Source organism: Coregonus clupeaformis, chromosome 33 (genome assembly GCF_020615455.1).
Source record: "Coregonus clupeaformis isolate EN_2021a chromosome 33, ASM2061545v1, whole genome shotgun sequence".
In the NCBI taxonomy this organism is placed as follows: domain Eukaryota; kingdom Metazoa; phylum Chordata; class Actinopteri; order Salmoniformes; family Salmonidae; genus Coregonus; species Coregonus clupeaformis.
Genome location: NC_059224.1, coordinates 26,841,060 through 26,856,377, shown reverse-complemented (window position 1 = coordinate 26,856,377; position 15,318 = coordinate 26,841,060). Strand labels below are relative to the sequence as shown.

General features: G+C 41.4%; 1 protein-coding gene across 1 annotated transcript in view; it reads left to right on the top strand.

Annotated features, from left to right (window-relative positions):
- The first annotated feature begins 5,677 nt into the window (after positions 1-5,677).
- Positions 5,678-15,318, top strand: part of LOC121548926 (scavenger receptor class A member 5) — a 54,780-nt gene continuing 45,139 nt past the window's right edge. The window contains exons 1-3 of the mRNA XM_041860599.2: positions 5,678-5,981; positions 8,569-8,687; positions 11,374-11,505. Of these exons, the coding sequence (XP_041716533.1) occupies positions 8,576-8,687; positions 11,374-11,505 (244 nt within the window). The 5' untranslated portion in view covers positions 5,678-5,981; positions 8,569-8,575. The remainder of the gene's footprint in view (positions 5,982-8,568; positions 8,688-11,373; positions 11,506-15,318) is intronic.

The following is a 15,318-nucleotide window of genomic DNA, read 5'->3' as shown; positions in this document are numbered from 1 at the left end:
AGAAACGACCTTCAACTTCCTTCAAACTGCACTCAGACATAAAAATGGTAGAGAGTGGAGTAAGTAGACATTTTTTACATTCAGCATCACTCCATCAAGGGATATATAGTATTCTTTCTAACAAAGATACTGTATATATATTTCAGGATGTGGTGTATCCCTGGAAATAATCAGAATTCATGTAAACATTACAGTTTTGAAAACATAGCTTGTTTTTAAAAAAGTGGTCTCTTGGCACAACATACCCCAGGTATGGGGTAAATTGAGCCGCGGGACAGGTTAGGTTAAGCTGCCTACAATGCCTGTATTAAATGAAATATTACCACTACCTTTTTAAAACCATGTCTATCTTTATTTCCCAAACACAATTCAACACAATCACAATCGCTTGTTTGTCTTATAACCATTTTAACCATATTTTACGCCTGGGAAGAAAACACTTCAATTTTCTCAACTTGCCATTGGCACCACCATTTGCTCAATTTACCCCAAGGCAAACATTTGCATTTATTTTTTGGTGGTATTTTACCCCCTTTTCTCCCCAATTGGTAGTTACAGTCTTACAGTACGGACACGGGAGAGGCGAAGGTCGAGAGTCGTGCGTCCTCCGAAACACAACCCAACCGAGCCGCACTGCTTCTTGACACAGTGCCCACTTAACCCGGCCACACCAATGTGCCGGAGGAAACACCGTACACCTAGCGACCGAGTCAACGTGCACTGCGCCCGGCCCGCCACGATGGGACAAGATCATCCTACCCTGGACGACACTGGGCCAATTGTGTGCCGCCCCATGGGTCTCCCGGTCGCAGCCAGCTGCGACAGAGCCTGGACTTCTAGTGGCACAGCTAGCACTGCGATGCAGTGCCTTAGACCACTGCGCCACTCGGGAGGCCCCAAACATTTTGACTATATTAGCTCACACAGATACATGGATGCACTTTCATGCTAGGGTTAAGATCATACCTCATATTGAAGCTTATAGAGACCCCAACTGATGTATAGAACAACCTTAAAATGATCTACTTTAGTTTAGATACAGGTATCATGAAACCCCTAACACAATAAATGTATTTTACTTGTTGATAAACCTGTTTTTTGGACCTATCTTGCTTACCACGTTTTCCATGTGGTTTCTTCCTTCACATACTCCATGAAATGATAACCTCTTCCTACATTTTGGTCAAATTATACATTTTGTGTATGGTTTCCTAGAAACGAGGGTGACTCAACATACCCCTTTGGCTCAACTTACCCCACTCTCCCTTATCCATGAGTTCATTTGACTCTTGGTAAGAATACAAAATGGCTTAACTGCCTAAATGTCTAACTATCTCTTTAAAAGGAGACTGTAGAATCCCTCAGCAGAGAAGATGTTGTTGAGGTTCTCCAATTCCTCCTGGAACCTGAGGCGAAGAATGTCCAGTAGGATCTCCTGAAGATGCTCCCCCTCCACCCCCATCCTCTCCAACTGGTGCCCACCCATCATCAGCAGAGCTCGGCCTGGGGAGGGGCAGAGCAAGAAGGCTACTAGAGTTGGGGGCAAAATTATGCTTGTCAATTCAGGCTGGGTGCATGGATTTCAAATAGAAAATTGGATAAATTGCATGATGAACTTGATTTCGGTGTCAAATTCAATTCCTAAATTGACTTGAATTCAAATGCATTTGACCCCAACTCAAGAAACCACGGTGGGCAAACCACAGTCCCAGGACCCAAGCCTTAGGACACAAGGTTTTATTAGTCATGCAACAGTTGTTTTTACTGCATGTTTTTGGTCAGCACCTGTGAAGGATTTGCTGATGAAACATTAAAACAGTATTGACACTGTGAATGAGCTCTGTGTTCTGTACCATTAACAGTAATTGGGAAGATCATCGCAGGCAGTTAATGTTCCATGTCATTTTGTGGTGTACTGTCTGCAGGCATCCGATACATACAGTACAGGGATGGAGTAGGCCAGGGATAAAATATCACATATATTCACTATTTTTTTTAGATCATAGCAGTGTATTAATGATGACTGCTGTACATGACCTTAGGTTGTTTTGTACTAAGACAACATTTGGTAAGTAGAGGAGTTACTGAAGATATTTACTGGATATTTCATGCTTCACGATGGCCAGTTGGAGGACACTCTTTTGGTAGGGGTGCTTCTCCTTGACCCCGTCGAACACATCCACCATGGTCCAGAGAGAGACCCTTTTAGGGAGGCTCATTGTGGAGTTATAGCAAGGGCTGCACAGAATATGTCAGGGGAGGACGAAACGGCATAAGAAACTAGTATAAATCTGAGATTAGCATCACACAATGCTTCATTGGATACATTCCTCAAAAAGTGGCAATATCATGGGAATCCAGAGTAATATAATAATGTCATATAGCGAGTATTACACATTAGAACTAGGATTTATTACGGGTGACAGGTTCAGTACAGGTTCAGTACATCACTGGATTCTATACCAGAAGGTAGGCTGGCCCTCTTTGAAGTCACGTACAGTAGGTCGATTCATTGCTGTCTTTCTATTTATAAAGCTCTTACAAAAACGTCCATCTTTAGACGTAAAAATTACCATTCCCCGTGTCAGGGAGGCTAACTCTGGAGACTCCTTCGGTCTCCACAGAGTTAGGTAAATCTGCTTTTAATTTGTTCCATACATGGGGTGCAAACAATCTACAGAGTTCCCTACAACTAGATGTACTGGTGCTTCTCGGGCAGTTCAACATGTTGATTGGGGACGTCTTTGCTGAGGAATGTGACTGTTTCTCTTGAGTGTGTTTTGAAATTGTGTATATTTGTATTATGTTGTATTAGTGACTTGTTTATATGCAGGGCTCCCTTGTAAAAGAGACCTTGGCCTCAATGGAACTCCCTTCTAAAATAAAGGTAATACAATAAATGAATACTGCATTTCGTAAATGTTATGAGATTGTTGCTTTTGTAAGTCAACTTCATTATAGTACTATTTCCTCAGCCATATCCCCTAGGGTTCGACCAGTAACTTTTATAGAGCTAAAACTGCATCAATGTTTATTTGGCCTTTCATGCTGTGGGGTGTAGTCTTGTTTTTGTGATGTTGGATATATAGGAATGTCATTTCCTGATTTAATGAAGAGACTGATCTATGATGGAATGAGCTCCCATATGAGTAATTACTGGACAGCCAGACCAGACAGTGAGGAACCTCTCTCCTTGTACAGATGTCATTTGATCACCCTGTTGTAGGGTGTAAAACGTGTTGTGTATTTGAGGTTTAAAAAGGCTTCTGAAGTTTGTAATTTCCATTTCACAATCGATTTTTCCTTACGAAAATGTTATCAACCACAACAAAAGTGTCCATTAATTATAATCCACATAATAATTCATATTTCCTGTTACTCAAATTGTTATCCTTCATCTATATAGTATGTCCCGGCAGGTGTTTTTCCTGCCCACATAGAGAAAGCTCTAAACACTGTGTGTGTATATACATTTTAGAGTAAAGCTCTGCGGGCCTGGAATGTTCTAGGAAAAAGGTTCAATAAACATTATATGGTTGGTGGAATAATGATACAGAGAGACAGTAAGAGGAGAAGGAGGGAAAATGAGAGCGGGAGATGATACATTTCTATGTGAGGAGGTGCATACAGGTGCACCTTGCTCAGCTAATTAATCAAACTTGCCAAGTAATTGAACATACCTTAAACAGCTGTTGTATGTACTCATGTTTTGCGGGACCTGGGTAAACAAGAAGTATATATCTTACAGACAGTCTTTTGCCAACAGAGCTCCCAGTGGGTTTTTTACTGAACAACATTGGGCCCAAAGTGAGAAATACACCATCTTGTGGTGATATGCAATATCACAGAACATATTCACTTTGTATAAAAAGTACTGTCATTTCTAAACGGTTCAACCGATATGGATGAAAATACCATAAAATTAAAGCTGACAGTCTGCACTTTAACCTCGTAGTCATTGTATCATTTCAAAAAAGTGCTGGAGTACAGAGCCCAAACAACAACAAAAAATATGTCACTGTCCCAATACTTTTGGAGCTCAATGTAGACATGGTTTTAAAAAGGTAGTGGTAATATTTCATTTAATACAGGCATTGTAGGCGGCTTAACCTAACCTGTCCCGCGGCTCAATTTACCCCATACATTTTTTACATTTTAGTCATTTAGCAGACGCTCTTATCCAGAGCGACTTACAGTTAGTGAGTGCATACATTATAAAAATTTTTCATACTGACCCCCGTGGGAATCGAACCCACAACCCTGGCGTTGCAAACACCATGCTCTACCAACTGAGCTACATTTACATTTACATTTACATTTTAGTCATTTAGCAGACGCTCTTATCCAGAGCGACTTACAGTTAGTGAATACATATTTGTTTTTATACTGCCCCTCCGTGGGAGCTACATCCCTACATCCCTGCCAGCCATTCCCTCCCCTACCCTGGACGCCGCCGCCCCATGGGTCTCCCGGTCGCGGCCGGCTACGACAGAGCCTGGATTCGAACCAGGATCTCTAGTGGCACAGCTAGCACTGCGATGCACTCGGGAGGCCACTCGGGAGGCAACTTACTACTCCATACCAGGAGTAAGTTGTGCCAAGAGACCACTTTGTGGTCAAAACTGTAATGTTTACATGAATTCTGAATATTTTCAGGGATACACAACACCCTGAAATATATGTAGATATCTTAGAAATAATCCTATATTTCCCTTGATGGAGTGATGCTGAATGTAAAAAATGGCTCAACTTACCCCACTCTCCCCTACAGTAATAGTAGCCTATTCACAGGAAATGTACTGAACTGCACTAAAGACAGACCTACAAAGGACTAAAACTGGTGAAACCAAATCGGTAGCCTTTGTTTACTAGTACTACTACTATAAAATCTACTGTAAATCCTACCACGTTGCATTTGTAAAGTAAGCCTGGCGCTGGTAAGGCAGACTTGAGTAGGCTAGTCCTTGTCCATGTCCTGCTTTCACTATCACTATTCACTATTTACTAGGCTAGACATTTAAACAGTTAAAGTAAAAGTTGTTGTAGTGTTTAATCAAGTACTGTTAATCGTTTTATCGGCAGTCAGATCTTACCTGCCCAACCCTTCCTGTCTCTGTCACGCACGCGTGCTGCAGTGGCTGCTTGTGCTGGTCCATGCACACCTGGTTGGAGGAAGAACCGCTACTCGAGGACGCCCTCGTGTGGAAGGAACTCTAACTAAAATGTGAAATTGGACCACAGCCATATTCATCCAAATAAAAATCATATTTCATTCAGAGGCAATAAAGGCTATTTTATGACGAACATGCTTTATATAGGCTATTTATATACTGGGCCTACAGAGTCATGTTTACAAAATATGCCTAAAGACATTAACATTAGTCTATTCTAATATCTTTGCAGACTTGCCTGAATAATAATTACTTTAGATTAAGAATAGTTAATACTTTTTCTCTGAAAATATAGACCTATCTATAATGTATGTATCTTATGAGGAATTAGGATCGGACGGTAGTCTTTGTATAAGATCTGTAGAGATACAGTGCGCCTTCTCTGTAAGCCTAATGGCCATGCTTAATAAATGCCCAGAGGAGGGCGCATTTGTTCAGAAATGTGTATAAAAGTTTTTATACTGGACCCTGCCCCAGGCGCATAAATAGAGAAACGAGATACTATATAGAATGAGATAGGAACGCATCTAATCAGAGTTGTCCAGGCAGCGGTATTCGTCACATCGTAGTCTCCATGCCTCCACTACAACTTTTAAACTGGGATTAATTCACCCAAGCATCACAGACTGGATGGTGCACGGATCTCCACGCTGCGTTTATCTAGCCTATCTGCTGAGAGCGACTTCAGTGAATTGTCTTATGTTGAGAGGAAACGTTTATTGAGTCATGTCATTGGGAAAACATTCACCCTTTTTAGGCTGAATTTTGAGATTTGCATCTGTAATACTTTTTAGTCACAACATTGACAAGGTGAGTGACAAACCTTTCGAAATGTTGCATCAATTTCTGTAGTGTAATTGTGACACCTGTTCTATGTGTTATTTGAAGACATCAACAGAGTGAACCTGAAATGCATTTATCCCTGCAGACCTTTTTACATTCATTTATGTCCATTGATAAATTATTTTCAGTATTTTTGCATCATGACTTTGAAATTGCAAAAAAAATAAAAGAGACAATTCTGTTCTATGAAATTCACTTGGAGCCTCCTCATGACAACTGAATTACATTATTGTATGGCCACGTAATTTTACACCTGTGGTCTGGTATCCAAAAACGAATGGGTCTGTGTTCCTCGTTGACTTCATGCCAAGAAAATGCACATCAAAACCACTGAACGTTTTTTGTTTTATAGTTCTGCACTCATGGGTGAAGTGTCCGCGCCTTTAATTAACTGAGAAATGGGTTAATTCCACACGGACGGATGGACAGGGGATGTCTCTATAAAAGTTTCCGCTCATGTGAGACCTCTGAGACCACACGCACTGCTGACCTCGTGCACTCCGCAGAGAGAGGCCAATCAGCTGTGAGGTGCACCCGGGGCCATTGGACATTTTAATTGTTTTATCTCCTTTAGATTCCATCACTATCCATGTGTGCAGGTTTTCAGACCTCCCTGGCTGGCAGAGAGAAGGCAAATATTACTATGGCATAGTCATAGCCCACAGTGTTGCTTTTTTTTGTCACAATGATGGATGGAGAGCTCTGTCTTCTCCCTTTGCCCATAAGGACTTTATTTTTCATGATACAGAATGACCTCATGGAGATTGGACATGCTCACGGGTTTGTTCCTGTTTTTGAGGAGACATCACAAGGCTCACTCATTGCCAGGTAGAGCAATATCATGGAGGAGTTGTTCTATAGCTTCCAATTGCAAAGGAAATATACCATGGTGGGACTAAATGGCATATTATATTATATTATTATAACCTATCACTGCCCTGCCTCTGGGGAAAAACACACAGATATGTGAAAGTAGGCTGGATGGCTGCCTGGGCATTGGAAGGGATGTACATTCTCTGAGTCCTGCATGGGGTAACAATGAGCAGTGACGGTGTTAGCATACAGGTTTCCTAGCAGCCTGGTTCGGTAATGGCTGTCTGCCCCCTACCCAAAAATGTCAACTGACACTCCCTCTGCGTAATGAAAAAGGCCAGATTGATCTCTTTTTAATGACTCTGTTCAACAGTCCCACATCCATCTCTGTATTCACTATCTGTTCTCTATTACAGAGTTATTAATGACCTACTCCCCACTAAAGTCCAAACGACACTGTTTTCTCAGCCATAGCATACTTTAAATGTACATGCAGGTTTCTCCCAAATCTAGTGGATTATTAGAATATTTTATGAGGTTCTGGTGTGGCCCAGGAATGTGGGGGAGCTTCTCTCTCTCTCAGCTGTTCAGATGGGAATGTTTGCTTGCTCTCTCTCTCTCTCTCTCTCTCTCTCTCTCTCTCTCTCTCTCTCTCTCTCTCTCTCTCTCTCTCTCTCTCTCTCTCTCTCTCTCTCTCTCTCTCTCTCTCTCTCTCTCTCTCTCTCTCTCTCTCTCTCTCATAGAGATTTATGGCACTAGATGGCAGCACAGGAGGCTTTGAACCCTCTACATTCTTGTCATTGATTATTATAATTCAACCCATGCCACTTGCAATATGTTTTAGAGTCTCTGCTGTTTGCTTTAGAGACAAAAGTTACGACTTTGGTTTTGTATCCCATGCTGAGAAGATAACAAGGTAATAGATTGGTAAGGATACTTGTGGAGCTTTTCCCTCTTGAATAATGTGTAGTAGTCTGAGAGACAGGTACAGTGCTCGACCAACGGCCCTACATCCACACTTCAACTTCAACTTAACAAATGCCTTGACACTGACAGCCAGCTACATTAGCGGTCTGGTGATGATTTAAAACTTGAGATTTTAAATTGACACTCAGCCATAGCTCATAAGAGACAGATCACACAGACTCAATGTTAGAAACAAGAGTGGGGAGAAATAGAGCTTAATAGAACGTAATAAGTCAGCTTTGGCCTGCCAGAAGTTTTACTGGAACATTTCATCTATTCATGCAATCTGGAGTGCATTCGTTGTGCATTCGTCGTTTTCTCCCCTTAACCAAAGAGTGACGTCATCCAAGTAGTTCATAATCAGAACAACAAGGCAAAGGGGGGGGGGCATGGCAGTGGCACACAAAATCTAAAATAGGCAAGCAGAATAGAACGGTGGTCTGGTCTCTTTAGTGCTCCTGAGCTGCTATGGACTGCCAGACCATTACAGCCTGATTGTAATAGCTGTAGTTACACTGGAAGGTAGTGTGGTTAGTCTGGTGTCTGCTATTGTATGACAAAGACAAGCATTTCTGAAGGGGATACATCATCTTGTCCAGAGGGGTTAGAATCAGCTTGTCAAGATGATGAAGCTCACGTGCTTTAAATTACATTTCGGCTGTCATTCTCTGTGCCATGAATGACTATGAAAGTACATGCATACACAGAGCTTTTTATTGTTGTCTTGCATATTGCTTTGGTTGCATGGAAATCATCTGTTTTGTCATCCCGACAGTTCCTGAATGGAGAATAAGGCCATGTACCTGAGTACATATGAAGAGAGGGAGAACGGATCCTTCTATGAGGAGGGCTACGATGGCAGGAACCTATCAAAGCTCAACCTGTGTGAAGACGGTAAAGAAGCAGTTTCCCTTATGTACTGTATAAATCCTTGCCCCTTGAACTTTCACACATGGGCCCACAGCCCTATAATCACAGCATATTAGAATCCTCTTTGAATTCTGCCATTGATGTAAGAATTCATTTAGTGCCTCCATATGTGATGTGCTCATATTTCAGCTCATGAAGGGATGCAAGCAGAGTCCCTTTGACCCGACTTAGTCATGCCCTTTTTAGAGGATATGCTTGTAACTGCAAAATAAATATAGGAAATCTGACTCCTGTCCCCCAACCCTCCTGGGGACTGCAGAGTTCTCTCACCCAGCGAGCGGTGAAAAAGCACTGTGCTGACAGTATATTGTGTGTGTTAATGTGTGAGGGTCTTGGGCTTGGACAGGTGTTGCGGGAAAAAATCTACTTTACAGTGTTCACAAGTTATGACCTCCGGCATGCCACACTGGTGGGAAAGGCTTAACAAACCTTAACAGTGAAATGGTCCAAATTCAGTTGGCCTCTTCTTGCACAAGTCAACTAATTTGTCCCTAAACCTGCCAAGCATACACACTGTAAACACTCAAGGATATTGTTGCCATCACACCCCCTATTAAAAAAGTCAGGCTGAACATGCAGCCACATACTGCCATATTAACTTGTGGTCTTTGGTGTTGTGTCCAACGTATTACAGTTTATATGTCTTAATGTTGCAGGATTTGTTTTTTAAGTAGAAGCTGTTCTGCTCCACTTCCTCTATACATATTCAGTCTCTCTCTGCCTGATGTCAGCTTGTGTTTAGACTTTATTGACCCCTATGAATGTCTAAGATAAGTAAATATTGTAATGTACAGTATATGTGGTAAATACTTGGGGTGTATGGTAGGATATATGATCCACATGATGCCATAAAGTGTAAACACCAGTGTTTTTCTGTGGAACATTTTTATTTAGGTGTTTCTCTTTCTGTTGTGCTATTGCTCTGTCTGCATGCTACGTGTTGCTTGTCCTATGTTGCTCTGCATGTTGCTCACTGCTCATTGTTTGACTGTATTGTAATTGTTTTTAATAACCTGCCCAGGGACTGCGGTTGAAAATTAAACGGCTGGCTAAAACCGGCACTTTTACTGAAACGTTGATTCATGTGCACTGTCCCTATAAAAATGTCAAATGAGTCACCCTTTACATAACCAGCATACATACCTTCCAAAATGTAAATGTGTTTTAAGTCTTGCTCTTTTATGTCTTTACACTAACATTCAAAAAGGCACATTTCAACAAACAAATGCTTAGTATTTGTATCATTGAGGTTCACGTCTGCACGGCTACATTTCAATACATTCCATATATTTGACTCATTTAAACAGCTGTGTTTTATTTAGCCTTAAGAAAAGGTACTTTATATGCAAGGTTATTGTTCACACATAATCCCAGCAGCCACAGCATGTGTGCAGCATAGATCCAGTGCCTGTCTCCACTGACATGACATCACCAGTCTTACTACAATTGAAACCATGCTGCAGAGCAGGCACAAGACTGTTTATGGATATAGGCTGAGGGCCTTGTCTTCTAGAGCAGGCTCCTCTGTGACTTCAGAGCTATATGCTCCACAGAGAGAAAGGGGGAAAAAAAGAGCAAAGGACCATAGAAGAACCATGTTTCAGCCTGTTTCTAAAAACAAGTCATTTTTAGTTTTGTGGCAGGGATGAGTTACCAGGGGAACATCAAATCAAAGTGTGTAATACTTTCCCCTTGGTCTCTCTCAGGGCTTATGTCTCCTCGAAATAAGACAATGTGCTTCATGACCTAATAGCATAATACACTTTGGAATTGATATCAAATTCCTATTAGACTGAAATCTTCTTAGCCTGACTAATGATGTCTTCTGTCACCATTTTTGGGGTCTATTTGACCAGCACTGAATGTTCCCTCTGCAGCAACAACAGTAATCCTTGCTTGCTCACACGCACACATGACGCACACACTTCCAACTGGAATGCCACAATGACAGTTTTATCAAAATGAATTCCACTGAATCCGTTTGACCTGGACAGTGCATTAAGTGTTTAATGACTGGTTGTATATATTTAAGCAATAAGGCACGAGGGGGTGTGGTATATTGGCCATATACCACAAACCCCTGAGATGTCTTATCGCTATTATAAACTGGTTACCAGTGTAATTAGAGCAGTAAAAATAAATGTTTTGTCATACCCGTGGTTTTGTCATACCCGTCTGTCAGCTAATCAGCGTTCAGCGCTCAAACCATCCAGTTTATAATATTCTGTATCTGTGTGGCCCTGTGATGTATGGTGGTGCAGCAGTGGCCAATAGATCTCGAGGCCAAATGCCAGACTTGCAGACTCATGCTCACTACAATATCAGCCCAGTGGAGAATCAAGGCCTCCAACTCATTACGTCAGTACTAATAGAGCAATAATACAATAATTTGGGGGGATTTTTAACACTCATAAAGTTGTCCTATGGTATGAGAGATGCTCATATTGTAACTGACAGCAACAATGGAACAAGTCATTCAGTCTACAGTCAGGCATGCATTTTAATGTAGGACCTTTTTAATCACCTCATGACATTTTATCCTAATTTCATCCAACTTCTTTTATCCTCCTGGCCCCTCACTTCAGACCTCCTCTAAGAGCCCTTATATCCGTCTTTGTCGTCCATTTCTAAAGAGATGTTTTCTTTTCAGCCTGCTCTGCCAAGAGGAGAAGAAAGTCAGACAATTGCTGCAGCCACCTGAACTCCCTGTCTGCCATCAAGTATGCTATCGTGTCTCTATACATCCTGGTACTCCTGAGCATCTTTGGCCTCTGTTTAGCAGGTAAGTCAAATCACTTGAGTTACAAAGCATGTTGTTGCTAAACTGGCTCTTAGTTAGTTTATATAAACAAACCACATTGACCCTATCTGGGTAGTTGAGTAAAAAATAAGATCAAATACTATATTGGACACTGTCGATGTTATTCTAGTTCCCAAGAGGTGAATGGTGTATGTTATAATGCTATCCTTTACATTTTTCCTTGTAGGATCAAATGTGATTGAACTCATTGATGTATACTGAAGCAGGTATTCTGGGTGACTTTAATTGAAAAACAAAATGAGTTGACGTGTTCAGTTCTCAAGTTCTTCAACTGAAATTCCAAATTTTTAGTCCATCTGACTTCTCTTGAGAACTCTGGTCTTCAGCTGTTTGCAACAAATGACATCAGTGATCCCACAAGATTAAGAATGAATGGGAAAATGTATGGCTACTGCCACATTAAAACAGTTAGTCTGTCTTAGGTAATACATAAGGATTGTGCTTTGCAATTCTACTCCATATTAAATTTAAGTGACTCATTCAGTAGATAGATTAAGAGACACACTGGGTAATTTGAGAAAAGCCATTTCTATGGACATTTGGAAATAGTAGCTTGAGACCAATGAAAGCAGTAGGAAAAGCTGCTCTTGGTAAAAATCAAACTGAGACTTGCGCTTTGATTGTCGACAGGCTGTCTTCCCAACCAATGGCATTAGCAGTTAATATCAGGATATACAGTAACAATAATGATAATAATATACAGTAGTAGCAACCGGTGGCTTTCTTAGAGCAATACATTTTTCTTAAGTAACCAACCGTGACATACGACTACGGTTATGGCTCTCGGTACCTGGGACATACTGTAATCCTCATCTTTAAAAGTGATATTGCTGAAAGAGGTCTATCCTTCCCTATGGTATTTCTCTGTCATGTACCTACTTGAGTGCATTACGTCTGTGACGGTGTGGAGAAAGAGAGGCATGCGGATGGATTTGGCATGCAGGGACTGACAGGAACATGTTTCCCATACTCCACGGCCCCCGGAGGGACTCTCAGGGCTCCACCGGGGCCATCTTGTCTCTCACAGGCTCCACGTGTGTGTGTTTTGTGTGTTGTGTGTGAGACGATGGACTCCCATCAGCACGTTCCTCTCTTCAGGAGGTTGAGGGCTCGCCCATGGTTCTGCCTGGCGTCTGAGGCCCTTTCTTCCCTCTCCTGAAAGCTGTGTCGTCAGGTAATGCAGCGCTCCACAGTCTTTAGCCAAGCCTCGGAAGCAGTGTCATTAATCAGTCCTGGGTCATTCCACCTCAAAAAATAAAATAAAGACGATTTCGACACCCACCATCTCAGATTGTGCTGAAATTGTTTCTGTAGTTAGAAACAGATAAGATTAGCATTCCTGAAACATTATTTTGTTGAAATATAATTTGATCTCTGAGAAATTAATTGAATTGATTGCAGCCAAATTGGTCATTTTAATCTGTCATGGCTTGCTGAAATGATACGGAACGACTCTCCTGACAAGCCCAGAGCCTCTCCTCTCCTCCAGGTCTGAATCTGTGTGTGTCTGTGGAGGGATGTCTATAACGTGACTTGTCAGGGTTAGAACCAGTGCCCTGGTGACCTGTGGTGCTGATATATCAGACGTGGGCAACACCTTGGTGCTTTAGGTAGACATGAGCAGCAGGACTAACAGAAAGGGGCTTGAACAGGGGAGTGATGTGAAGTCACTGTTTTGACAGGTCTTTCAAAACGAATGACCACTCTGGTGGGATGAATGCAAAACTGTGGAAAGTTTGAAGTTGGATTAATGGAAAAGGTTTTTGTTGTCGTTTACACTGATTTTGAATTATACCGTTGTTGCCTAGATTGATTAACACTAGCTGTCTCAGGAAGAGTGGGATATGCAAAAAACACATTTCCAATTCCCACATGCGTATAAATTACACGCTTGTACATGTGTGAAAGAGGACAAATATAAGCACCCACCATTTTTGTTTTTTGATTGATTTTGAAAGATCCAAAGCATCTGAGAAGAATCAGACTCTTGGTAGCCGTGGCTGACAAATTAATAATGTTTCACTGGTAGATACTAGCTCTATAGCCCAGTGAAACCCTGCAGTGTTTCCCTAGAAATCACACCTTTGCATTATTAGTAAAGAGGGAAAGTTGGGTTGGTGAACAGCGGGAATCTGGATGGATAAACTCTGTGTAATCTCTATGTCATTTGACACAGGTCTTTCCAACTCCTTCCATCAGGACCATAATAACTGCAGTTCTATAGGTTGATATAGGCAAAGGCATTGCCAACAGCATTATTGGGATCGACATGCAATACCAGTGACATCATTTGAAAAGGAGGCTGAAAATTGTATGAGACTAACACTGTCATGTAGGTATTTAGTCATTTATGGTTTAGCGTAAAGCTAATTAAAAAAGTAATCAAACAGAGCTTTCAGATAGTCCCTATAAAATAAAATGTGGATCATTAGAGGCTGAATGAGACTAACATAACATGAGGACCGCTGTGGAGGGGGAAATTTCATAGGGACCCTGCCAAGTTTCCAGTGTGAACACGAACCAACACCCAGTCCACTTTTTAATCCACATTTGCTTTTCATTCATATATGCTTTGCGTTGATATGTGAATATTTATGAGGTCTCCCTATATGACCTGGGCAGGGCTCTGCTTCAAACTCCTAGCCAGCACAAATATCCAGACCTGACATCTGAACCTTTAATCCATGTTTTTAGATAGATACTGTAAGAGAGAGGGGTCATATCACTCCATATTTCATGTCATTCAGATGTACTCGTTGACCCATGCTGAGAGATCACAGTTCTGTAAGGTCAGAGAAGGCACGGCATGAATACAGATCTGAACCCTGTAGTCGCTACCAACTCTGTTGCTATACCTCTGTCCACTGCACACTGACTCCGAATGGCTTTTGCAGCTGTTAAACAGTTGAACAGTTTATATACAATCAAAGTAATCTGCTACTTAGTAGGATTAGTATAACTACACATTACTCAGACAATCACAATAACTATCACCCTCCTCCTCAGGAATTGAGATGGAATGGAAGTGCAGAGGACAGTAAGGAGGGACAAATGGAGAGAATAGAGATACTGTATAACAGTCTAAAATCTCAGTAGAGTTCAGCTTAGCAGAGCAGTAAAACCGAAGCACTCCATGTTCTATGGCTACTCGACCTTAGCACATGATGTTGAGAGTATATGAGAAGTGAGTGACCCAGCTAGTATTTAGTATCCAGTTTAAAGAGAACTCCCAGTGGGGACTTCCCTGATTGAGTCTGGCTCTCTCAGCTGCCTGATATGGTTTACCAGTGTTCCTGAGAGTGTTCCAGTGAGTTTAACAACCTCACTTTTGATCCTCCATGTTTATGAGGAAAAGTACTTGTTTGACCAATGTTTCTAGATGGGAAGAGACCGGTGCAGTCAAGAGGAAAAAGGCTACAAAAAATTAAATTAAATGTCAACCCAAAAACTGTATGTGGGATAAATTTGAAGGAGGATGTCACTGAGAGAATTCATGCTTTTCTAATGTCAACAACTGAGAGTGAAGAGAGGCAGGTTCCTATTCCAGGTACATAACTAATGTGTCATGTTAGAGTTTTTCAATTTCAATAGCTAAACAAATTGCAGCTGCTTTAAACATGTTTTTTTTAGCTAGGCTACATTAGTCTGTATAAATGGACCATATGAATCATAATCAAGTGGTGCCTAGTTAAGCTTCAGGCTTTGGGAGCTATTACCCCTTTACAGTGGGTTCATGTTTCAAAGCATGAAAACACCAGGATTTGCTGGTAATAA